The sequence below is a fragment of the Kryptolebias marmoratus genome, linkage group LG9 (assembly GCF_001649575.2).
Source record: "Kryptolebias marmoratus isolate JLee-2015 linkage group LG9, ASM164957v2, whole genome shotgun sequence".
NCBI lineage: Eukaryota > Metazoa > Chordata > Actinopteri > Cyprinodontiformes > Rivulidae > Kryptolebias > Kryptolebias marmoratus.
The window spans coordinates 8,159,199-8,186,387 of NC_051438.1; the positions used below are offsets into that span (position 1 = coordinate 8,159,199).

At 39.4% G+C, this 27,189-nt stretch overlaps 1 protein-coding gene across 2 annotated transcripts in view; it reads right to left on the bottom strand.

The window, feature by feature from the left end:
- The window catches only part of nrg2b (neuregulin 2b), a 48,541-nt gene that overhangs the window by 6,085 nt on the left and 15,267 nt on the right, over nucleotides 1–27,189 (bottom strand). Inside the window, exons 4-10 of one of the 2 annotated variants that reach the window (XM_017419792.3) lie at nucleotides 23,880–23,938; nucleotides 17,493–17,516; nucleotides 12,170–12,272; nucleotides 10,717–10,846; nucleotides 7,154–7,281; nucleotides 6,039–6,254; nucleotides 3,226–3,409 (exon numbers count right to left, since the gene is read on the bottom strand). In XM_017419792.3, coding sequence (XP_017275281.1) covers nucleotides 3,226–3,409; nucleotides 6,039–6,254; nucleotides 7,154–7,281; nucleotides 10,717–10,846; nucleotides 12,170–12,272; nucleotides 17,493–17,516; nucleotides 23,880–23,938 — 844 coding nt within the window. The remainder of the gene's footprint in view (nucleotides 1–3,225; nucleotides 3,410–6,038; nucleotides 6,255–7,153; nucleotides 7,282–10,716; nucleotides 10,847–12,169; nucleotides 12,273–17,492; nucleotides 17,517–23,879; nucleotides 23,939–27,189) is intronic. The other variant, XM_037977607.1, reaches the window with a different exon arrangement.

Here is a 27,189-nt window from a genome sequence, read left to right on the forward strand (position 1 = left end):
AATAAAATGTCTTTCTTTGGTTTTCCTTCGTCCTCATTCAGAGCTAATCTAACCCATATTTTAGGCTCGACAGTTATCCTATGACTTATCATTTTGATCACCTTTTTTTCCTACATTTATTGAAACCATTTATTCATAACTTGTGTTGTGATTTGGGAATAATTTAAATATTTCTTTTCCCCTTTTCTAATAAATTCCCTTCAATTTAAGTCGTGTTTCTTAATTCTTGTGTGTGCTTCAGAGCTTCAGCTGAGCCGTGATCCCAGATTCCAATGCATAAATGTGAGCAAATGATTATTTCCTACAAGTTTGATTATTGTTATTATTAAAAATATTTATTTATGCATAAATGACAACTTGCACCAGTTGTCATTTCCTGTGATTATGCAGTTATTACACCTGGTCTGCACACAAACAGATTTTGACAGCAGCATGCTGTTCCTTATGAAGCCAGGTAGGAGGTTTGTATTTTTTATTTCAGATTTTAGTAAATGGTTTGTGACAAAAGGGTGGCAGCAAAGGTCAAAGGTCAAAGGAAAGGTTTACAGACAGAGGTGAGAGCAGCTGTGTTGTATGGTTTGGAGACAGTGGGACGGACAAAAAGACAGGAGACAGAACTGGAAGTGGCAGAACTGAAGATGTTGATGTTCTCCTTGGGAGGGACAAGGATGGACAGGATTAGGAATGAGGTCATCAGAGGTACAGCTCAGGTTGAAGGACTGGGAGATAAAGTTAGAGATGGTTTGGACATGTGCAGAGGAGGGACAGTGGGTATATTGGTAGAAAGATGTTAGAGATGCAGCTGCCAGGAAAAAGACAAAGATGCAGTTAGAGAGGACATGGAGGTAGCTGGAGTGAGGACAGAGGACACAGAAGACAGAGTTAGATGGAGGAGGATGAGTCGCTGTGGAGACCCCTGAAAAGGGAACAGCCAAAAAAAAGAAGAAAACTAAACAGTTTTAAACCCCTGTAGATGCAACTTGTTTTATTCTGTGCAATATTAGAATAAAGTTATTTGGCTTGTCATTCTATATTTTAAGGTTTTCTTTCTTATTGTGTAAATTATGAGTCAGCATTCACACTACAGTGATCCCATTTCTCCCTTGACAAACAATTTTTGGCCTCTAACTCCACATACTTTGAGCTACTTAAACATTGTAAAATGTTCAGCACACTTAGGACATTGCTGCTAAGACCTTTGATTCCAAATAAAAATGGTCATTGAACTATTCATATTTTTCATAATCTTTGCGTTTTCGAAAGCTACTTTAAAGGGATCATTTTTGAAGTGATGTTAGGTCTAATAGTTATCAGCAATTAGTGTCTTACCAGCCTTGACGTCAGAAAAAAAGAGCATAAGTCTTCATCCAGGCTGGGCTAGTGCCCCAAACGAAGACCTGCTTTTTAAATTTATTTTGTACCATTTTTCAGGTTTAGAAAACAACTCTTAAAAACTCTTTCACACGACTCTCTTCAGACCTTCAAAAACCAAAAAACTAATAAATTTGCCATGTTTTTCAAATGTCTTCTGTCAGAATATTCATACAGAAATATAAAATTAGTCCAAACAAAGTTTACTAGAACTTATTTTTAAATATTAGACTTGTTCATTTCTTATGTCTTCCTTTTTAATCACTTTTTTTATTGGTTTCAAATATAAATATTTTCCCAAATGCAACACGAATGCATCTTGAGGGACGTCTGCCTTAGAGCCGGACAGTTTATGAACCGCTGCCCCACAGACAACTGAAAGAGGGGGAGACATTTTTGGTTCTACGTCCACCAGACAAAGTAACGAGACAGGCGTTTTTGGAGGGTTACGAGTTTTCAGTTCGACACGAAATCCTGTGAAATTTTAGTCTTGCGAGAGCTCGTCCCACCCCTAGTATACGTCCTTTATTTACGCAGGTCAAAGTCTCATTGAGATTAGAAACCTCTCTTTAATGCAGCGTTCTTTCACATCGCTACGCCGTTTTCTTAAGAAAGAGTTCTTCTCAAAACCTGAAAAATGATTAAAAAGAAAGAAAAAAAAACAAGACACGACTTACATTAACCTGACATGTTTTACAACTTGTCGAAGCTGATCCAAACAAGCTCTTCTTACTCACACAACTTTTACATTTCATCTAAATAGTTCACCTTAAAACAGGTGAACTCGTTCTCTTTCACATATTATGTCGACCAAAAGCCTGGGAGGGACAGATTTTAAACTATGAGCCCCAGAATTAGAGGACTCCCAGCAGCTACTTCATTTAAAACAATACAAAACTTCAAGTAAGTTTTCAGAGAAGAATCAAAATGATCCTTCTTGTTAACTCACATCTTTAACCTGACATTAAGAAAGTAAAACATGCATGACTCTGTTCATCACATGTGGTCAAAGTAGCTCTGATAGGACGGATTATGGCCATGTAAGTCAAAGTTTAAGATGTATTTTAAAGCTTCTTCACCCTCTCAAGGCAGACATTGCAGATTTGCAACAGCGAAATGCATATACCTAATTACTCCACATTCATATTTTATAATCCTATTTTACTCAGATGATAATTTCCCCAAATATATGATTTTTCCTGTTACTAAAACTTAATTTGAGCCTGAGAGGGTTAAAACTAGCGGGTTTGTTTTGTCCTTCCTGTCAGTGTGGGAGTGAGAAACACCTGCTGCTGTTGCCATGGTTACCCTAAGACGCCACTGCCTCGACTGACCGACCACCATCTTTAACATAAAAGCGTTAGCAACAAAAACAGGCCCCAATTTTTAATCTCTTCAACATTTTAGGTTTATACCATGCACTATCCTAATTTACTCTTATTGTAACAAAACTATTCCTTTTTTAGCCTTTAACTTTTCAATCCCACCACTTTTGCATCTGAGGATCAATTTCTTTAATTGCAAAGGCTTAGTTTTAACGTTTAAACCTGTTGAGCGTGATGAGGGGTCCTGATTCAGAAACCAACGCACATGGTATCGAAAACACTTGACACTGAAGATCAAAATACACAGCAAAGAACAGTGATCATATCAAACTCATTAGAATATTTCATGTATTTTCACAAAGAGACGAGTTAAGAACGCTTCAAAAACCCTTGAGCTGCTTTGTCACGTTATTGACTTTGGTATATCTTTTAGGACGTTTGCTGTCCGTTACGAGCTCGAGGATATCAGCGGCCATATTTGTTACCCAGCGACACGGTGCCACCATCGACACCCTGTCTGCCTACGTACATCGGGACATCTCAGCAGAGGCTGGTCGTCCTCTCTGTGGTAGGCGGCAGCGGCGGGGGGGAGGGAGAGGGCGTGGCTTCTGTTGGGTGAGGTGATCTGGAAGGTGGGCACCTGGGGTGGTAGCGGGGGGTAGTGAAATTCTACAGGAGACAGCCGTGCCGGCGTGGTCAGCGCAGACACATACCTGGACGGAAATGACGGAAAAACACATTTCTACAGTTACTGGAGCACATTTCAAACCTTTAGTGACTCTTAAGACTGAACCCCCATTCCCCCTAACCCCCCCGTCCCACCCTGCTTTACCTGTTCATGATGGGGGGGTCAGGGTTTACCCTTTCTTGTTCTAACGTAGGAGGATAGAGCTATGTGGCTGTTCAAATTTTCAGAGGTGTGCTTTCAAATGAAGGGAACAACTAACGTCAAAACGTTTCACATCCGCTCTGCCGCAGAATGAGGTGGATGCTTTTATGCTGAAGTTCGGCTTTTATTAGGATTCTTGACAAATTTTGGAGTCGAGCATTATCTTCAAGACAGCATTAGGTTCTTAAGTAAAGTGGCATTGTGGCTGTGTTTATCACTGAATCCCTGAACCCCCCCCCCAAAAAAAAAAAAAAAAAATCACTGCATGTACCAAACAACAGTTAAATCTTTTTATGGCATGTATTACGTAGACCTAGTTGTCCATGCAGGTTTGCCTCACCGGGAATAACAAATGTTGTTGTGAACTACAGCATCAATTTCTGACCTAGACGGCACAAATGCTTCTTAATGCGAGTCGAGCGTACGCAAGCACCTTGACTGAGGGCCAGCAGAAGATAGATCTTCGATGCAATTGCCTCTGTCATTTCGAATCTGAATTGTTGTGAAGCGTACAAGACGTGCACAGGAGTATTGTTTTATTGGCAAGAGCATCAAGACCACTGTTGCTGTTAGTGCCACGCCACGTTCATAAAATTATGTCCCAAATTATGTTCTTTTCAGAGTTACTGGCGTGGATTTTGTATTATTTTTTAAATTTTTATTTACCCAGGAAGTCTCTGGTCATCTCGGTGGTAGGCAGTTTTTTTAAATGCCTGATTAAATTGACAAATAAAATTTATTTCATAGATAGTACATTTATCGAATAATCGTTCAAATCAATCAAACCTTATTTACAAAGCAGTTTGTGGAGTGTAAAACAAAGTGTTTTACAGCTAATTTAATCTTATAAAACATAAAATGTGAGAAACAAGACAAAAAAACCCACGAAGGGACTGGAGGGACTGAGGAACTGCAATTTTGTTAACAAGGAAAAACCAGAGGTACGTTTTAAAAACAAAAAATAAACATTTAAATCATAAAAATGATGAATTCAGAAAACCTTTCAATTTTAAAAATTAAAATATTTTGAATTAGCAAAACAAAGACACTGACAAAAAGAAAAGAGATATAAATAAACAGCAGGGAAAATAAAATGAGCGTAACTAATGATTCATTGCAAATAAGTACACTACATTTAAATGAGTTTTTAAAAAAATCATCATTAATATTATTTAAAAAGAATGTTTCCAGGTTAGGCTTTTAAAAAATACATCTTTAAAACTTCCAATACAAAAGCAACACATTTAAAATCAACTCTACAACTAAAGATTATATAAATACACGCACACATACGGGACAAAAAAAGAGGAATACATGTTGGGAAAGATAGATATTGAGAAGCTGATGTATGTCACTGTTTCAATTGAAAGTTAAAATCCCAAAAATCAGTTAATTGTTTTTATTACAGCTACAAACTGTTCCAAAACTGAGGATCTCTAAGAGGAAGACTGCCCAAATTAAGATACTATAACAAGATTTTGTGAGACCACGGTGGATGGATAGCAGGTGTTAGGGGGACGGAAAAGCCACCGAGCTAACCAGGAAGTATCTGTGTTCCTTCCACCAATAATCTGAGCGAGCCTTCAGCGGGGGCAGTGCTGCACGAAGATGGATCCAGAAAACAGGCTGATGTTCCTGGAAGAAACACTGTCACGTCCTGACAAGCTTAATTCGCTATATTTGTAAAGAGGAGGGAGTTATGCAATTTTCCGCATACATATTAAGAGGTTGGCATCAAAGGATGTTATTACTGTGAGCAGAAATGTAGACTGTTTCCTTTTCTGATCAGAAAAAAACAAGACCAGACTCAGATCAATACCCAACTGAATACCTGGATTTAAAGGATGACTAATTGATCTTAGTCTTATTTCAAGTAAACTGAAAAACTGAAAATAATCAGGGGTATATTATAGAGCAGGGGTGTCAAAGTCCAGACCTTGAGGGCCGCTGTCCTGGGAGTTTTAGGTTTTTTTTGCTCCAACACACCTGATTCAAATGGTTTAATCACCTCCTCACCAAATCATCAAATTCTCCAGGTGCACGGCAACAAGTCATTTATTTAAAGCAGGTGTTTTAAAGCAAGAACATCGAAAACATGAAGGAGAGCGGCCCCTGAGGAATGGAGTTTGACACCTGTGCCATAGAGCTACCATAAAGCTACCACTTGTTACAGAGTTGTGCCATTTAGCATCACATTACACAATAATTAAAACTATTACTTGTAAAATTTGAGCTTTATGATCTGAATGACATCTAGGTCTCTGAACAAGTGTGATTTCACTCAAGTTCTCCACGTGGTAAATAATAAATAGCAACTCAGAGCCACTAGGTGATGCAAGAGAGTAAAAATACCAGATGTGGTTTAAAACGGACAAACACACTAAAGAAAAAGCTACGGCCAATTATCACACTCCTCTCCTAATTCACAATCATTACCACAGATACTTTACTACCTGTCACTGTGAGGTGAGTCTCTTAGAGAGTCGTAGGAGTCCCCGTACTGCATCCCCATCCTGGAGCCGTCAGCACAGCCCCAGTGGGCGGCCCTCCTCGCCATGCACGCTGGGCTGCTGCACTTACTGGTTCCCACAGAGCTGGAGAGCCCACCTGACTGGCAGTCTGAGTTCACACTCTCTGTTCGCTCCATGCTCCACGTCTGCTCCTCGTGTCTGCAGGTGTGGGTGTTAAACAAGTTTGAAATGTTAAAGCAGCACCGAGTAGGCAGGAGGACACCAAGGAGCTGTGTTGGCCTAATGGCACCAATTTGCTGGAAACTGCATCCATTTTGATGGCTCTGTACCAATGTGCTTACTGACCATGATGCCTGGTCGTGGCCATGACAACTCCAAGTGAAAATAGTACAAACATTTAATATCGTACCTGTTGAAGATAGCTGTTTGAACGACCTCAGTTTGGGGTAAAATTGACGAGCTAACAGCTAGTCTGAGCGAGGCCAAGATCAAAGTGGACACCTCCGATTTCAAAAGTTTCATAACATTTTATGCCTTTACTATTTTATAAACCTTTACACCACTGTCAATTTTGCATTACATAGTTATTCACAAGTAAGTCTGGTTATTTAATACCAATGAACAGCAGCAGCTAGCTGTAGGTCTTCCAATACAGCTTGGAGACACTTCCTGCAGGAATAACGAAACATTTCTTCTGCAATAACTGTATAATATGAAACTGGCTGCAATATAAAGATTTGAAAAATTGTTCACACGAACTGCTGTGAAATTCTTGAAATTAGAGTTGTTTAAGACAGCAGCAATCCACTTTGATCTTGGTCCGACTCAGACTAGCCGCTAGCTTGTCATTTCGGTCAGAAATAAACTATTTATAATCTACAACAGGTAAGATGCTAACTGCTCATAATCTTTCCATAGAAGCCCACAGAAGATCTAAAGTGAACCGCTTTACTATCTGAAACCTAATGTTCTTGTTTTATCGCCACAGACTAGGGTAATATTCTTTTAATACATATTGAACATTATACCATTTAAAAAAAAAAGAAAAGAAAGTAGTTTGGAGTAAAACAGTAGAAGTGAAGCTTCTAATCTTCTACCTGGAAGCATGTGAGGCAGTGGTGGAGTGGTGGGAGCGGGTCGACATTCGACTGCCTGCATAGTTGCCAGCCCCCTCGGCTCCATGGCTGATCACACACTCTGTCGTAGGGACGCTCTTTGAGATGTACTGAAAAACAGACGTGTAAAAACAGCTCTTATTGCTGTTTTCAAGGTTCTCATTTAAAAAATAAAAAGCTGAAAAATCAAAAATAGGAAAATTATTAGGCTTTATTAAATATCAAAAAAATAAATAAAAGGCTTCCACACATCTCATTCATTGTGTCTGTCCTCATTTCGGTTGTCACTGATGCTAGCTCGCAGCTGATTTTTCCATCCATAGACAAATATGTAGCGATAGAAAAAGTGTTCCCGCCTTTGCTCGTTGTTGGGAATTGAAGCCAAGAGATCCCGTTTTATGGAAGCTGCCATGATTCGTTCTTGGAACCAGAGCCTGGACACTAAGAACGTGTCCTGCTTACTCCTCCACACACAATCATTGTGTCACATGACCTTTCTTTTAAACATCAAATAACCAATAACGGCTAAATGTGCAAGAAAAACGCTTATATTTGAACATACAGAAAGGTAAGAACTATGTAAAACTATCTGAGGTGTACCGGTTTGTTTCCATGGAGGGGGCGGGACTTAAAACTGGGACCAGCTGACAGGAAAGGTTAGTCCCTTAAGCTTTCTACTTCTCAGACGTCTATTAATATATACAGTTTACATCTCTGGCATGACGGCAGATGTTTTCCACTGTGGCACTAAATTTTCCTACATTGTCAGTAGGTCAGTTTTATCAACACAAACAATCTCTTGGAGGCAGAACTTCACTTTAGTCCAAAAAAATTGTACTTGTTGGGCTAATTTTATGTCTGAAAGGTAATCAGACTCCATCTGGCTTTCTGTGCAGTTTGCTCAGGTGAAAGCGAACAGTTCTCTTCCCTTTTACCTCTTTTCTGCTTAATTTTGTTTAAAATAAAGCCTGAGGGTTTTCTGAACATTTGGCACCAGACATTCTGGTTACAGAGAGCTCAAACTAAGTAAAAGTGCTGATATGTCTCGTCATATTTGAGCCACTGCTGTCAGCTATGATTGAGATGACAAACCAGTTGATAAAAAAGTTTATCAGCAGTGTAACAGTAGATGTATTTGTACCAAACCATCACAGTGTGGATGTTTTAGAATATGGTACTCACAGCCAATCAATCGGCGCTCTCATCCTAAAGAGAGAGCTCATATCTTTATTTTTTTTAATTATTTGTCAGGCTCTCAAAGAAAAGCATTTACTGTTAAGGAGGAGAAAAAGAACGAGGGCAACATCCGCGGATTTAGGAGATTTAAATCTTGTTCAGCTGAAGCTTAAATGTAACAACTGCCTCCGTGTTTATCCCACTCTGAGTGGAGAGCAGCACCGAGAGTCACATGTAAGGAAAATTAAGAGCAACTCCGTCACTGAGTCAAAGGAAACACACACACACACACACACACAGACACACACACACACACACATACAAACAGTGCATTTTTGTAAGTGTCTGCATGACCGGATGCGCCAAGTTTTCATCGTGCGTTGAGACAACGGAGAGCTCGCTTGGTGGTGCGCTGCGCTGAGCATTCACACAAACTGTGGGCGCTGCACCTATTTTGGATCCGTTTTCATCAAAAGAGAGATACCTTTATTCACCTGCTAGCAAATCCTTACTGTACACCACCTGCTACATTAGAACCTTCGCTTTAACAAGCACGGTTTGTTCCTCTCTCTCTTGTGCTGAGAAGATTGGGGCCAACCAGCTATTTATATTAATAATAATAAACAAAAAGCATTTGCCATTTATTTATTTTTCCTGTTGAACCAAACCTGTACCAAACTAAACTAATCTCTTACCGAGATACGTATCAAACTGTGACTTAGGTCACACCTATGTTTATATCAGGGATAAACAAATAATCCAATAAACTCAATATAACTTATTGAGATAAATATAACTTTATAGAAACTTTCAGATGGATGTTAACCTGACCTGCTAGTCTAGCACCCAGAATCTGTCAGTAAAGAGTGTATGTCATTCTTTTGCTGAAAGAAACAAGACATTACCTCATATAAAAAAAAAAAACAACTCTAATGCAAATAGTTATTTTTGAGATCACAGAGCAGTGGTTTGAATAACACTTTTCTATCTCTTTGTTTTAAAATGTTTTTGCTGATATTTGTAAGTGCAGTCACAAACGGTGGCTAATAAGTAATAATTTTCAGAAATGTTCCTGACTCTATGCAGTTTTTACCATCACAAAATCATATTTATTCTTGATGAATTGCTGCCTGAGAACCTGAAAATCAGAGCCATTCATTACTAGTTCTCTGCTTCGTTTTATCATCTTTAAACCCTTAAAGATGTTTTGGACTGTGGATGACAAAATCTCCCCTTTCTCTCCAAATAACACATTAAGAAAGATCGTTCTGTAATTATTAAAATACACTCACTGACACAGACGGAGAGGGGGAAATAAAATGACTCTGCACATGTTAAAAGGTTGTGTGGCTGTTTTGTCGTGATTACAAAATCAGATCAAATGGATAACAGAGATGGCATTTATATAGCGCCAATTCACAACTAAAGGGCAATGCATAGAAATATTCACAGACATTATAAAAAGCCAATTAGTAAAAGTTTTCTATCTAAGCAAGCCAGTAGATTGTGTCGATGCTCAGCTGTTTCTGTTCCAACAAAACTTACGGGAAAGTTGTTTTAGCAAATTACGTGCATTATTTTGACAATGACCTGTTTTAAATGTTGTTCTTCAGATTAAATGTTGTTGCTGAAGTCTCTTTTGTCCCTTTTCCACTGGCGTTACTACAGAAGCCCCGCTCTACTCGGCCCAGCTTGGCTCGGCTCTATAAAAAATGCATCGCGTTTCCACAACTAGTTTGGTCGGTAGCAGCCATTAGACAACGGAAGCGCTATGGACAAAGTTGGCCCTGTGTTGTTGCTGTTTTTTTTAAACTTATGGGGATTCTCCTGAGACTTCAGGAAGAGAGGCGCAGTGGAAGAAATGCTCTGGATGCAGCGATTGTTGCACAGAGTAGGATGGCTGTTATCCGCCGAAGATTTCAGGCTTTACAGCGCCTTCAGCTGGGGGACAGATGCCACCATGTGGTGTCTGTTCTAGCGATACCAGCTTCTTGCAAACCAAACCATTCCCATCACTGGCCTGCATGTGCACTAAATTACTCCCAAACTGGACCGTTTCTTCAGGGTGCTTAACTTTGTTTTGTCAGTGAGTGTGCTTTCCAAAGAAGTGGTCTCGTCATTTTTCCTTCAGCAGATCTGACCTACCTTTGATAATTCAAACACGCCTCCATGCTACATGAGCTGTAGCCAGATAACCTAGTTCACTTTGAATTTTTCCGCTGGGTGATTTTTTTTGCTCGTGTTTTGCGTCCTGCGTCTGTCTGTATTGACCTGTTCCAGGGCCTTTTCTTCAGCAGTCAGTATGGCTTCATTTCTTGAGTCAGTGAGTTACATTCAGCCTGCTGGGTGTTTCTGCTGTGTGGACTCACATCAACCATGGGGATCTCCTCAGGACCAGGGCCGGGGTGGTTTGGCCCATTGGCCAACATGCGGTTTGGCTGCTCCACACACTGATTCTGGTTTTGGTGTAGGTGACTCTGCATCTTTTTCCTCTGCTTCCTGGAGAGGTGGCGATAAAAAATAAATAAAAACAAACATGATCTGACATAAGCACTAAACTGGAAAACAATATCCCTTTCTGATGTCCGACGAAGTAGCTCTAATAGCATTAGGCATTTCTTTTTTCTGCAGAGGTTTCATTATATGATCACTTATTGCTTTAGTTTTATTTTTTAATAGAAGCACAGTAGCAACACCTGTAGTGCTTTTAGGCACCTGCAAATAAAAAATAAACACCCGTGTCCTTGCGCTGCATTTTACTGTGAAGATGTTCCTGCAGAGAGTTGCAGCAAACTTAAGTATAAGCAAATACTATTTATAGGGAAGAGAAGGGTATACAGTAGATTAAACAGAAAAACATTTTTGCAGGTGGCTGAAGTCTAAAGAAAATGACAACAAGAAGGAAAACAGTACAATAAACCTTGTTTAAGCAGAAAAAGTATCACAGTAAAATGTTGACTCTGTTCTTGACGTACAGAAAGGTTTAAGTCATTTTTTTACAACACAGAACACAGCCTTTATTTTAAAGCAAAAGTTCAAATCTTTTTAATCTTTTGGTGTCGACAGCTCTTCGAATGGCCTCAGTTTGGAGAAACATGCATTAGTTTTGACTGGATCGATGAGCTAACAAGCAGTCCGAGCGACGCCACAACCCAAAGGGGATTGTCGCCGTTTTAAAAACAACTCTGATCTCTAAATATTCACACATGTTCATGCAAACAGAATTTTATAACCCTTTACACTGCATAATTTTCACAGAATTCTGTGTTTATTTACATTAGCGAACTGCAAACGCTGCAGCTAGCTGTAGCACTTCCGGTGCAGCTCGAGGCACTTCAAGCAGGAATATCATAACATTTTCATCGACATATCTGTATAATGCAAAATTGACAGTGATGTACAGATTTATAAAATAGCATTTGCATGAACTGCTATAAAATCTAAGAGATTGTAGCTGTTTGAAGACGGCAGCAGTTCACTTTCAGATTGAGTCTGCTGGACATTAGCTTGTCAGTATAATTAGAATTAAACTACTTCTACAAACTGAGGTCATTTAAAGAGCTATCTACAACAGGTAAGATATTAGTTGTTCTTAAACTTTCCACAAAACCTGCTTTAAAAGATCCATTACATTTTTGATCCTTTCCTCCTTTCAGTGTGATTCTTAATTGCACTGCAGAAGTTTTAATTGTAAATGGGATCGTAGCATCTCTGCTTCATGAGCGCAAGCAGCAGCTACCGTACTTATCTACTGCTTCCTTTTTACAGGAGATTAATGTGAAGGTTTAAAGCATTTCATGAATCACTCCTTCAAAGACATACTTGGTTTTGCAGTAGGCCACCACACAAATGATGCCAACCACTAACAACGCCACACAGATGCCTGTGATGGTCAGCACCCGCCTCTGGTAGAGCTCCTCGGCCTCTGCAAACAGAAACACACACACACAGGCGCGCACATGTCCGCACGCACACGTCCAAGTATCAGACACAACGTGGAAGCAGACACACACACAAACACACACACACACACACACATCTAGCATGAGCGCTTCTCCATTTAGAAGAACAGTTTTTCTCACTTGTTATTCTCTGCTGCCATCATCTCCCCTGAGCTGTCTGTAACACAGCTCCTGCTCTATCATGTCACATGTCTAACTCTGAACTGTACTGCAGTCATACGCTGCCTCTACAACACCGACAATAAATTCTACCGTCTCAGACATAACATCCTGACACACACTTCCTGCTGTCCCTACACAAGAGTATTTACAGCGGCCATGGGGATGGAGAGCGACAGATGACACAGGAGGGAATCTGACTACATGCCTGTTCAGGTGGAATCAACAAAAAAAGCAAGTCATCCAGGGAAAAAAATAATAATGACACCAACAAAAATACATAGTTTGGCAACACCACAGTGGCCTCAGAGCAAATTAAACACTCTATTCACAATGCTTTCACAAAGGTTTTTTAGATCTACTTAATTTCAGTTTATATGTTTCTCATATTGTATGAACAGGTTCTGTTGTTTTAGAAGTACAGAGAAACCTTTTAACACCTGTGGTTGTCTTTCATTTAAATGTTTTCCAACAGAAATTAACTTGTTATGCGCCTCTTTGAGGAGGAAAGGCATGTTTCATGTGAAATACCATTAATATCTTATACCTAAAGCTAGTATCTGACAGGGCAGTGACTGTTGGCAACATGCCTTTAGGAGAGAGTCTCCAAAATGTCTTTAAATGTTCGTAGGAGTTCTTGGTTTCCTCACGAGTCGCAGGGCTTCGCTCTTGTGTCGCTGGAACTTGGAACGATTAGCAAATAGACAAACTCCCTGTTGCAGTGTTTGTGACCAAGTGACCAGTGAGACGTGCAGCCAATTTTTTTGTTGCTCATTTCTGCCCACATTGGACCCATCTTGACAGCTGCCCTCATATTTATAGTTTAATCTACTCGAGTACACTTTTGAATTGAAAATGGGTTGATCTGGAACTATTTTTCGACAAATTATATTTTTATTTGCATGGTTTCCAAACCTGAACATTCAGGGCTGCAGCCTCAGATGTTTTCTGTCGTAGGGAGCTCCTGTGCAAGTGTTAAAATACAGCTCTAGAATTACAGAAACTAAAGCAAGAAGGGTTTGAGACGCCCAAGACAACTCTGCGACTTGTTGCACCAATTCTTTTTGAACATGTTCACAAACTCAAGTGGCCAGACGACGAGCCTCTGTGAGTCGAACAAAGAAGCTGAGCTAGCAGGGGAAGGTTTTGAGATATTTTGGAAATTCTTGCTAATGCTGTTTGCAAACTAATCATCAACATTCGCAGCTCAGTGAGATACTACCCTAAGTGTGTCAAAATTAAACATTAACACTCGTGTGAAAATTAGTGCTTTACTACTTTTAAATGGCTTTATCAGGTTGATTGTGACTGAAAAACTCACCTCTACAACAATTTTCTCATCAAATTAAAAATAAATAAATTCTGCTGATACCAATGAGCATCTGACTTTTGCCTTCATTGAAAAAAGAAGTCCCAAGCTCCACATTGCAGTTGCTTATATATGACCCCTGCTGGCAAAATGAGTCAGAATGAACCACAATAAAACAAGCTTGTTGCCAGACCAGGCGATAAATCGCCAAATTTCAACAAGCTACGTATCATTTGAAGTTTTTGAGATGGAGAATTTGAAAATATCAATAACTCAATGTTGAAAAATTCCTCATTGTGTCACATATTAACGTGCCTTAGGTTTTACTTCCAGTGATTGCAACAAAACCAGCTCAGCACATTTTTTGCGTTTACAAAATAAGTTTTAAAATGCTGCCTTCTTACAAGGAAAATCAGTCAATTTCGCTGTTTCACAAGGTGTCTAAAACTGTATAGATGTGAGTGACTTTTGGTGCGAAAATGACTTGTCATCTATTGAAATTTTATGTTTTAATGATATTATCCTGATGTCAATTACTGTTCATGTTATTGAAGTTTTTATTTATTTAATTTTTTTTACCTTAAACTTTAATCAGGTCCCTTTGGTAACTTTTGGATCTCATAAAGACTTCTAATAAGGAGAATGACATTAGACGCAGTATTATATTTTATGTTTGTGTTGCATTAGAAACATTTTAGTGGTACTGAAGTGAAACTGAAAACTAGAAAAACTGTAGACCTTAACCAATTTTTGCACCCCGTTCAACGAGCTAATGTTGTTTCTTTATCGTCCAATTTACTTTATCCCACATTCTCCTCTCTTACCGATGTCAAACTTACATAGAAAGACACCTGAAGTTGAACAAAGTGCCTACAAGATTTGTATGGAAGAATATTGCTTCCACTCCAGCAAAAACAAATTAGAACTGTATCACAAAAGTTTTTTGTTCAAACAGTATCTATAGCGATAAGTATGCGAATTCCAATCATGTGTAAACATTTTGTTTTTTGGTTTGTTTATTCATAGTCAGGACTATAGGCAGATATTATGCTGCAGTATTTTAATTTTTTTTAAGTTTGTGGCAAAGCTTTGTGAATACTACACCGTCGTGGTGTATCTCCGTTACGCTAATTTGGATTCAGGGCCCGCTGTGGCGCAACACTGCGTCCGAACACCAAGCACAACACCACCATGAAGAACAGACTATGAGGGGAGGAGGGTGAGGGCTAACATAAGCACAAAAAAGCCAAGTGATGACGAAGAAAGGAGAAGAAGGGTACACATAAGACAAGAAGAGCAGGGGCGTGCCGGGAGAGAAGCCCAGGGAGAAACAGACCCACAGGAAGCAAAATGTGACCTGACTTTGTTTCCTCATCAACTAACTGGATTACAGAGGTCCTTGAATTAATAGTTTCAGACAAATTATGGTCTCTCAAGGGTTGCAATAACTTTTCAATGTACAAAACCCTTTTAACACAAACAACTGTTAACTGTTTCTATAGAGTATAGCTAAATCTGTGTTAAATATTAGGGGTATAACGGCACACACTTGTACCCAAAGATCACATTTTAGATATGGAGGTCTGGGGAGTGCAATCTGACAAATAATACATTAGTTAGTAATCACCACTCTATCTAGAAGGAGGTGCACCTACTTTTTTTTGTTTGTTTATTTTTTAAATTATAATTATTTTTGCTTTTTCTAACTGTCAGCAAAAATGAAGCAAAGCAAGACTGGTTAGTTTAGACCAGGGGTCTCTAATCCTGGTCCTCAAGGGCCACCATCCTGCATGTTTTACTTGTTTCTCTGCTCCGACACACCTGATCTGAATCAATGGGTGATTAACAGGCTTCTGCAGAACATGAAGAGGTGATTTAACCCCTGAATCAGGTGTGTTGAAGCAGGGAAACAAGGAAAACATGCAGGATGGTGGCCCTCGAGGACCAGGATTGTTTAGATGGTCCAGAGGACCTTGAAGACCTGCTTGTTTGTTTTTAAATCAGCTGTGTGGAAAAGTTTTAGATCCCACCGATCAGCAGGGGAGAGCAAGAGGTGGATCTGTGGAAATTCAAAAGTGCAGTAACACTTTAAGAAAAAAACTCGAGTGTCTACTAAACAGTGTTAAATATGTCACCCGATGATTAATAAGAACCACCTGTATGAACAGCAAAACATCTCATGGACCAATGAACAGCTTTAAATTAAGCTTTCAGAAAGGAATCATCGGACATCTCCAGCCCAACCCAATTCAAGATGGCCACTGCAGAAAACACAAAAGCGGCTGTGGTCAAATCTTTTTTTTTTTTTTTACAGATATTAAGCTATAATTTGGTGTATATTTGCTTAAAACTTTGGCATTAACTATTGGAGCCAACCCTGTTTATATGCAAGCAAAATACAGTATCTCATGAACCAGAGTTAGATTTTAATGACACTTTTCAAGGTTTGACCAAAATGGCTACATTATTTCTCAACATAGGTGATCTTAGTTTAAAACTGCTATGAAAGGCAGCAGGTGGTATGCATCCTTTTAAGGAATACTAAGCCATTGATTTTTTAGTGAAGTTATATGTTGACAAATCTGACCTAGCTGTAGATGACCTGATAGCGTAGACCCTCCATACCAAGGGTGGTTTCTTTAAGTCTCTACTTCTTGGAGGCTTATTGTCTGATTAATATAAGAGGAAAACCTTAGCATCTGGCATTCATTTCATTGTCTGTTGCACCAAGCCCATACCGAACTATGGCCTAAAACTCAAGGTACATACAGATCTTTGATTTATGTATATCGCTACACCCCTACTAAAATAAATCTCATTGAAGACAGGTTGAAAAATAATTGATGGCTGTTTGATCACGTATAAGCCTCTTGGCCATACAAAGCTCCCTATCTGTCATTTTTGCCTAATTTATCACATCAGTTTTTCCTGGTTCCCCTCCCACCCACAAAAAGCTCCAGACACGCCGCTGAATAAAAGGGAAGGGGGGACTGAGGGAGAGTTTCTAAAAAAGGGTCTTTTTAGGGACTGACAAGCCTACGAGAGCCTTGGCCTGGCTTTGTGTACGTGTCACAGGGTACTGATACAGGAAGGCAAAGGGGAAGGCAAGCTCACTGGCACAGTGGGGCCAACGGCAATCTTGATTTAGGACAGGCAAGCTCTTAATTCTGACAGCGAGTCAATCAAGGGCATAATAATAAGGACAGCCTATGTCGTCAAGCTGTTTGCTCGCTTTTGGCAACGCTTTGCAAAAATACTCACAGCTTGGCTTTCTACAACAGGCTACTGAAGCCAATATGCATACTGCCAAAGTCCGCATGATGAGCCAGATACTGAAACATACTTTGATTTTTGGACAAATGTAGCCGTTGCCCTGGTCCTGCTGCTTTAGAAAAACTTTGATTTGGCCACGGCATTCTGTTTAAATTCACCTCTTAGCGTCATCTCAAAAATGTGTCCCTTTCCACTTAATTTGTCTTTTTCTCTAATGTCTACTTTTCCACATTTGCCAGATTAGAAGAAGAATGAAAGCAGAGAAAGGAGGTTAGATGTCCTAAAATCAGGTTAGTGGGCAGGAGAAAAGGAGGGACAGGTTGAGAGAGAGAAGGCGAGAGAGAGAGAGACCCAGTTGTTGATTTAAGAAAGAGGATGGCACAATCATGTGTGACTTGCAAAACCATTTAAGCACAGGAAAATGAAAAATAATGTTCCATACCCATAAATTCAATTTTGAGAAGCTCTGCCAGCGCAGAAAGTTGTCGTGGTAAAAAAAAAGGAGACACAGGGTCAGGTGTAATGTCCACTGTGGAGCAGATAGAAATATTTCCACATCCTGCGTATATTTAGAGGTATTTATTGCTGTCAGTCATCAAAGTTGACACGTATACCGTCTCGTAACAGACAGGCAACTCAGACAGCATCAGCTCTGTGACCCCCAGAAATGACGGGGAAAAAAACAAAAACAAAAAAAATCAGGAAGCAAAGGGAGAAAATGAACCAAAAGGCAGAAGGAAAGAGACACCAGCAGGCAGGAGAAGACATGCAGAGACAGAGAAAGACAGACAAAAACAGCAAGACATAAAGCCACATCACTTACTGCTATATTTAATAGACTTAATTTCTGGAGTAAACAACATCGGACAGAAATACAAAACAAAACAAAAAATAAATAAAAAAGTAAAAGGCAGAAGGGAAGAACAAGAAAACAAAAGATAAAAAAAAAAAGCAGTGAGTTATTCTCCAACATAAAAACACACTACACTTGATGAGGCTGACACAGCAAATGGGGGTGAGTGCTGCGACTCATTTGACTAATGGCAGTTGTGTGCCTTCGTATCGATTACGGCAAAACCTCCACTGCTGCTTACAGCTATTATAACCTTTCACATAATTTACAGGGAAATCATCCCAGTATTCCCAATTTCCATGGCTTTACATGCATTACTGGCCATAACGAGAGGCATAAACGTCAGCCAGTCTGCTGCCCACTCTAATCTAAACTGGGAGTGTATCTTCACCAACACAGTGCAAAATAAAAGCACAACGTCACACGGACAGATTTCAGCATATAGACAAAGCTTGATGATAGGGTCAAAATTACAAAAAAGTACACATAAATGATGGCATCCCGTGATACAAAACCCTTTACATAATTTAAAATTACTCAGTGAAGACTTTTATGAAGAAGACAAACAGCAAAGCAAGACAGTATGGCATGAAGCAACAGTATTTCATTTCTGTTTCATCTCTGTGTGATTGCTTGGATAGCAATATGAGACTGGCAATAAAGAAGAGAAACACAGCCGAGCACATAGGTTTCTTTTTTCTTTCTTTTTTATGCACCAGTCAGCAGTGAATATACGTGTCTCACTATCACCGTCCAAGCAATCCCAGGACAACGACAAAGAAGCACACCCCATTTGCATCGCTACATTTTAAAGGAGCAGTCCAGCATTTTGGGAAACCAACCTCTAAGCTCAAAGTCCCAACAAGGGTGGGTTAGTTTGGAAACAAAACTAGTTCATGTTTAGCTATCGCCCGCTGTCAAAAGGCGAAACGCAGGCGATGATATTTTTGCCTGTGTGTGCATGTGAGTGTTTGCCTGTTGTGTTAGAAAAGCTCATCTCGTAAAGCAGTAAACAGAGTTTAATGAAACTCTCAGACGCACATCTACAACTGACAAAGTGTTGGAGTGAACCTGATCAAAAATGGCCGCCACAGCTGATCAACTACAGCAAAAATGGATATAACTCAGTTAGTTTTACAGATATTGAGCTAAAACTTAGTGGGATTGTAGCTGAAAGTCACTCCCAACCCATACTCCAAGTGCTAACAAGTTGTGCAGATCTTTGGTTAAAACTTGAACATTAACCACTGTAGTTAACTTATTAACTTTTGGAGTCAGTCCAATTCAGTAAGGGCAAAACAGCTAATCAACATTAGCCAACACAAAATTGGCTTTGAATCAGTCAATTTGACAGATATTGAGCTAAAATTTGGTGTGGTTGTAGCTGAGAATTGTCCCCTACATATTCTCTGAATGCTAATCAATCGCATAAGGTTTTGCAACATTAGGTAAGATCTCGCATAATGTTATTTTCAAGATTTAATGAAAACGGCCATGAGTTAAGATTCCCTTAGTTCAAAACTCTGACATGAAAGTCAGGGGCTGATAAGCATTCTTTTAAGGAAAGCTATAACAGTTTTTAAGGAGACTGTTATAGACAAACACCGGTCATCAGATAAGTAGAGGGGAAGACACAATGCCCCCTAAGACAGAGGCTCTGGCACATTTTCAAACAGCAAAATCCTTCAGACCACAATGTCAAACGGAGTAACACACTTGATCAAAACTGCTGTTTATTATGAACTATTTTAGGTAAAATTATAAACAGTTGTGAATTGGGGATGCTTAATGTAGAACCAACAAACCTATGTTTTAAAGACAATTAGTTCTTTCTTCTTAGATGAATTTAGGATTCATTGTAAGCTACAACATTTTATATTAGGGGTGTAATGGTACACGTATTCTGACCAAACATCTTTAGTACAGATCTTTTGGTACAGTATGCATATTTGCCAAACTATTACAGTACTGTTCTAACATTTTGCTCACCACAGAGCTCTTTTTTTTTTTTTTGTACTGAACTAAATTTAACTCAACGAGGTACGTGTGTGTGTGTGTGTGCTACTCACAACCTCTCACTACAGTGAGGATGAACAAAGACAATCAAACTAAAGCTACTACATCCTGGTGACACGCTGGTTCAACGTAGAACTTCATTACTTATTCCAAAAGACTAGAGAGCGAGCTCGGCTGTTCGTGGCGCTCAAGCAGCTCCTGGTTAACAGTTCAGACACGACCAAAGCAAACCGAACAACATGGCAGCTGACCTTCCTCCGCTTACAACAACACAGGTTAATGGAGCGCTGTTAATAAGTTTACACTTGTCTGCATTTTATCCAGCGACACACTTATACTAACAATCCCTTGATAGAAAAAATACAAGTTGCAGATGTCGGCGACTCATCACAGGCGTGTGGTATCGCTCTCTCACACATGATCGACGGACATCCAGAAGTACAGAGAGTTACTTAACAGTTACCGCATGCTACATCACATCTGACAGGAAGATGGAAAACCACGTACTGTAAACTCGCTTGATTTAAAAGCACCCGGACGCACATCTGGCAGAGAGACTCCAGGAGACGGTGCTTGGATGGGAATTAGAGAAACTAGAAGGTCCAATTCTAGTAACAACGGTCATTGCTAGAAAAACTGCTAGTGCCAAAAGGTCGTCCCTCTGCTGTACAGAAAATGTACCAAACTGTGACATATAATTTACGCGTACTGTTACACCCCTACAGGACACGATTCCAACACTGATCGCTGTGGATGCCACTGAGTTAGAACGAGAACTGGGCTGATGAAAGTTTGTACCCGAGTGTGACAGATGTGGTCAAATTGTTTTGTCTTTTCTGGAAAGATCGCAACGTTCCTTGTTCAATTTGAGGCTTTACTTCCCCATCAAAAGGAAGTCGGTGTGTATTCCACAGGTAAGTTTCAAACAGAAAACTGTCTCAAACATTGACACATAAATGATTAAATACAGTAAGCTAAGCTGGGCGCCTAAAGGACATTCTTCCTGCTCACGTTTGTTTTTGTGTCTGCAGTCAGAACTGTTTGATAGTAAATTTAAGGGTGGTAAAAATTGGAACTGCATAAAACATCAACTTTAAAGATGATTTCTGAAGTGATGCTGAGTCAAATAGTATTAAACATTAGTACCTTATCAGCCATTACATCAGCTGTAAAGCACAGTATGAATTAAAAAGGCAAAAGTCTTATTAAAAGCTAACCAAACTGGGACCCCTTTCATGTTGTTTTTTAGGCTCATACTGTAAAACAGCTCTTTCTCAAAAATGTCATATGGTTATAAAAGACTCCAACATTAACTAACATTAAATCTCCACACATTTGCATGACACTGTTTGTTTTACAGATGCAACGAATAATAAGCCAACTGACTTTAATTGGCTGATATTGGCCACTTTTTAAAAAAAACATCAGTCGGCCGTACTTGTGCATAAATAATCTATTAACAAAAAGGAAACTGAAAATGCAGCAGAAGTTATTAAAACCAGCTTACTGTAGTTCAAAATTTTGTTTTTATTTTATACAAGAATGCTCTTATACATATTATTATATATTATTGAAGTAGTCAAGTTTGTGGAAGTTTTGTTAAATTTACATTTGTTTAAGTTAAGCAATTGTTATAATTTGATAACTGAAAAAGACAGGTTGGCCAAAAATGTTTAAAAAAATCATGTTGTGCATCAGCCATCAACAGGCCTGATTTCGAAACGTCTGCATCAGCATCAGCCATAGAAAAACTCACATTGGTCGACCTTTAGTTTTCTTTAGATTGTCGCTGTTGTCTCAACCACACATCCAGCAGCCTCGGGAGATCAACATTTGCCTCGTAGCGCGGACGTTGTTCGGTCGAGGAAACAGCGACAGACTAAACAAACTGTGTCGTGCAAAAGTGTACAGGTTTATTTTTAGCTAAAATAGCGTTCTTTTACACCAGTATGATATATTTTAACAAGAATTGTTATTTAAACCTGAAAAACAATATGAAAGGAGATTTGGTTTGGTTAGCCATTAGCCTAGCCTGGACAAAACAACATCTGCCTTTTTCTCCAAACTTGTGCTTTATTAATGATGTCACGGCTGATAAAGTGCAAACTACTGATAACTACCTGACAGAACATAACTTCAAAAATCACCAGACTAGCCTTTTAATGTTTTAAAAAACAAGAACTCGTATGTTAAATATAGAAATGTAGCCCCCTGCAGAGAACCAGGCTAATTGCCCCACACTTTTCTTTAGCTGTTGGTGATTTCCCAAAATGCAAAACTATTCATTTAATCCAAACTTTACTGAGTAGAAGCCAAAAAATATATATAAAAAATAAAATTAAAAAAAATCAGATAAAACAACAAAAAAGGTGACACCTTCTAAAAACACCTTGAATCAACTTAAAGAGAAGAACAAAAAAAGGAAAGTTCAAGCAGCATTTAAACACATGCTGTATGGAGAGCTTTTATCAGATGATCCATGGGTGCTCAGAGCTTCTAACACTTCAGGTTTTAATCTAGTCTCCTAATTCAGAGCATTCTCCTTTGACATAATAAAAATACTCAACTTGTAGGAATAGCAGCATCAAAGTCAGGATGAACGTCAGCGGAATAAAAAGTGATGCTTCAAATACAATCAGCTGAAGACTTGGAAATTAAGGAGCCTCATATCTAAATTGTGAAGTTTGGACCAACTGTAGCGTCTTTTTTATTGCTGACTGTTGTTCAAAATAATGTCAGAGAGGCTCATAAAGTCCCCTACATTCATATTACAAAAAGTACATCACATGGAAGAAAAGGGTCCCTTGGATTTACAAAGAAATATATTTGATTTGCAAAGTTTCACCAGCAGCACCAATGGACCATGGACAAAGAAAACTTACAAACCAAAGTGAAGTGATAATTCAGGTCTTTTAAAGTGGGTAGGCTAAGAACAATTCTTATCTTACCTGTTGTAGATAGCTCTTTGAATAAACTCGGTTTGGAAAAACAGGGTTTACTTCTGACCGGATTGATGAGCTAATGGCTAGTTCAAGCATGGCCACGACCAAAAATTTTCTTTGTGGTTAACGTGAACATTATTACAGAAACTTTTATGTCACTGTCCGTTACATCACACAGTTATTCTGTCAGAAATACTGTAATATTCCTGCTGGAGCCCCAGACTGCACTGTCAGTGCTACAGCTAACTGCTTACTGTTAGTGGGCAGAGTAAAGGTTTATTTAAAACAAATAATTTTTCACGAACCCCTATGAAAGTTAGCGGTTGAAAGTTATTTTGAGATGGCAGCAACCCACTGTGGTATTGGCCTCACTCAGACCAGCTGTTAGCTCGTCAATCTGGTCAGAATCAAACATCTGAGGTCATTCAAAGAGCTATCTACAACAGGTGAGATGCTGATTGTTCACAATCTTTCCACAGAACCCCACTACAAAAAATCTGAACTATGGCTTTAATGCTAATAACTTCAACCTTGTGTGTTGATTCTGTGTTTCCTCTGTTTCAGGTAATTCTCTGGATCAGGTTGCAGTGAAAGTATTTTGGGGACAAAACACGTAAAGACAACAATATGGAAGACTGGAGTAGGTCGTGTGAAAATTTGTCGCTTATCAAGTTGCCAATTTAGTCGTTTTGGAAGCAGTTTCACAGCTCAAAATATTTACTGCGTAATAAACAATTGAAGTACGTGAAGTACTGGCATAAAAGTATACGATCCATAAATTAAAACATTTCTCATTTGGTTGTTTCTGGTTACCAGAGGTACACCACAGAGGAACCAAGGGAGAGGAAGGGGTGGACGCAGAGTCATGCAAACACACACTCACTCTCACACACACACACAAAACAGAGAAGCAGCTTTGTAGCCACACACACACACACAGCACCACCACTATCCAACCCCTCCGATGTAGCATGCAGCATCTCAGTGGGAAGAGACAAACAAGAGCAAATGGACATACTGTAGAAATCGGCCATGACGGAGTTTTGACAGCGGTCCCCCGTATAGTCATTGGGACACCTGATGGAGGGAAAACAAGACACAGAGGGGGGGCGGGGGTTAAAGACACAGAGGAGAGGGGGGGTATATAACAGGAGGAGTGGAGAGAAGGGAAGGAGGGAGACATAAGAGAGCAGAAAGAGATGAGGGATTAGAAACAGCACAATCCACCAACTACAGAGAGACATGACCTGCGTACTGTGACATCACCGCCATCAAGATGACGTCACTGCGACAGTTCAGACATCGTCACGGTCACGGGGGTCAAGTGATGGTGATGCAGGATGTGGGAGGGGGTCAAACGTACCACCCGTTAACCTCCAACCCCTCCAACACACTAAGAGAGGCACACACAACTAAACACAGCTGCCTTATTGTAGAGTCCGGAGGGGAGCCGAACTGGTTCAGCTGCTCAGGGTAATGAAAATGCAGGAAAAAAAACAACTAATGAAAGCTTTTTTAGAACATTATTTAATGTTGATGCAGAGGCTGAGATAATATGGAGTCAAATAAGATGATGTAAATGTGCTGAATGAGTAAGTAATGTTCCTGTTTCATCTTCACGGATGTTTAATACCTTTGTTTCCCTGAAGTTTTCTTCATTATTAAAAGGTAAAGATAATGTTTTGGCCCTAACCATAACTGACACCTCATGAACCACTGGAGGTTAGTAAAAGGTGGCAGAATTAATGATTAGTTGTACATCTGCAACTGATAAACCATTGAAGACGACCCAATTCAAGATGGCACAGCCATCTGACCTTAAAGAAACACCAAAAAAGCTATAACGCAGTCAAATTTACAGATACTGACCCAAAATCTGGTGTGGTCGTAGCTGAGACTGATCCTTAACACATATTCTGGCCTTTAACAGATTGCACAAGATCTTTGTTTAAAATATTGCCAATAACTACTTGGAGTCAACTCTGTCTGTTAGCAAAATAGCTCTTCAACCACTGGATGATATTTAATGAAACTCTTGGAAAAATAATGATTGGCTAAACATCCACAGCTGATTATCTTTTGGCTTCAATCCAATTCAAGATGGCCGCCACGACTAATTGACATTAGCCAACACAAAAACAGGTATAACTCAGGTTTACAGATCTTGAGCTAAAATTTTATGCGGTTGTAGGCGAGTCATTTAACAAAACATACTCTGAGTGTGACATTTCGTGATACTCATGTCCCCCATATTTTATTTTTGAGGTTTGACCAAAATGGTGATAACTCCATCATTACTCAGCATATGATCTTAGTCTAAAACTCTGGCATGAAAGGCCTTGAACTTAATATTTAAAGCATGTTAAAAAAAATAGCATAAACTAGCAACAACAGACCCATGCAAAGTTATAATTAGCGGTTATTAATATTAAAGAACCTCCATCTTAATATTCAGTTTAGTTCTTATTTTTTTAGACAACCTTTGTGCAGAAAGAAAGCACAGCCATCAGTTTAAATGGCCGTCTTCTTCATCCTACTGGTGTGTCTTTCACGTTCCACACACACACACACAGTTGTCAAACAGAGGAGTCTCTGAATGCTGCGTCTGCAAACCGTTACCACTGAGTATACCTTTAACAAATCAATCTGACTCAAGTGGCTGGGCCATTACAGTAACAAGATATTTGTCACAGGCTGAGAGTTTAAACCAGATTTATTGTGCGGTCCACGAAGAACCGGAGCCTTTCATTTGTTTTGGAATCATTCTATCAATTTGTAAATGAATGCATAACCCGACAATAAAAAAATCTTTTATCAATAAGAAGCAGAGCATCATCCTGGGAAGACAGATTATAAACTTATCCTACGCACACATACCCAGCACATGCAAAGTGACATTAGCATTTCTTTTACGACTAGGCAACCATGAAAATGTAAGTTTTTTAAAAAAACTTTCTAAGTTATATGGAAAAATGAGCACATACACAGGCGATTTCATGATTTCACGGCAGGGAGTGATAAAAATGTAATCAACAAACAAAAACTTTTGAGTTATTGCCCGCTGTCATGAAAGGCAACCAATCACGTAGTTGCTGTTGATGCGCATCTGTTTGCTTGTCTGTCTGTTAGCAAAATGTCTCGTGAACCAATGGACAGACTTTAATGAAACTCAAAAAAGTAATCATTAGATGTACATCTATAATTGATTGATTTTTTTGGAGTACAGTGGTTAAAGATCATCTTCAGCAAACCCAAAATGGCTACACCTCAGTCCGTTTTACAGACGTTGAGTTAAAATGTGGTGAGGTAGTAGTTGACACTCATCCCCAACAAATACTCTAAATGCTAACAGGTGGCACGAGATCTTTTCTAAAACTTTGGCTTGCAAGGCCAAGAAATCCTATTTTACTTTTACTTTTTATTGGTGCAGTTTCGTGCACGTTCCTGTTTCCGTAACGAGGGGCGCCTTATAAAACAGAATCTGCTTGACAGAACCAACCCGAGAAAGATACAGTCATTGTGAATGTTGCATAAACTTCAAAAATTATGTAAAAGCTATGCAAATAAACTGACTTTGTGAAACAGTGCAGGAATAAATGGCAACTTTGTTATGTTGGTAGCCAAACTCAGTATATTCTCAGGCTATATTAGCTTTGCTCCCTCAGGAGTATTTCTCCTTGATTCTCCAAACTGAGATCCCTCTGTGTACTACAGGTAAGATACTGACTACATTTAAGTAAACTGCACAACTACAGTTAAAAAAAAACAATAACTATAATTTAGCTGTTTCATAGCTACTTAGAAGCCGGGTTGAATCAATTTATCTGCAGCTTTCTGGTGAAAACAGCTACTTGTTGCTGCTGGGAACAAGCTGAAGCTCTGATTTTTTTTTTTAAAAAATGGGTAAACGTGCATAAAACCAAAAGAAAAGTCAAAACACACATTGAAGTATGAGGCGAGGTAATCTGCAGCGTGGGAATTCTCTGTAAATTCGTCACTTCAGCAGCTGGAAAGGCAGGAAAGCCTGTTTCAGTTTCAAAAACAAAACATTAAAAGTCTTTAGAGAAAGAGGACCTGCAGAACTGGGAAACCCTTTAAACCGATGGGTTTTTTTCCCCCTTTCGTACAAGTAGCAAACAGCATGCATGCGCACACAGACAGACAGCTCTCTGCAGAGTGCGAGCCTGAAAATGGTTCGAACGGGTTTTAGTTTTCTCTCGCACTCATAAAAACAGCAGTTTACATGCAGCTGCAGAACGCGGCGTTGTCTTTCCGGATGGGTGGCGAGCTGTCAGCGATACCACGGTGCAGACAGGGGTGGGGGGTGG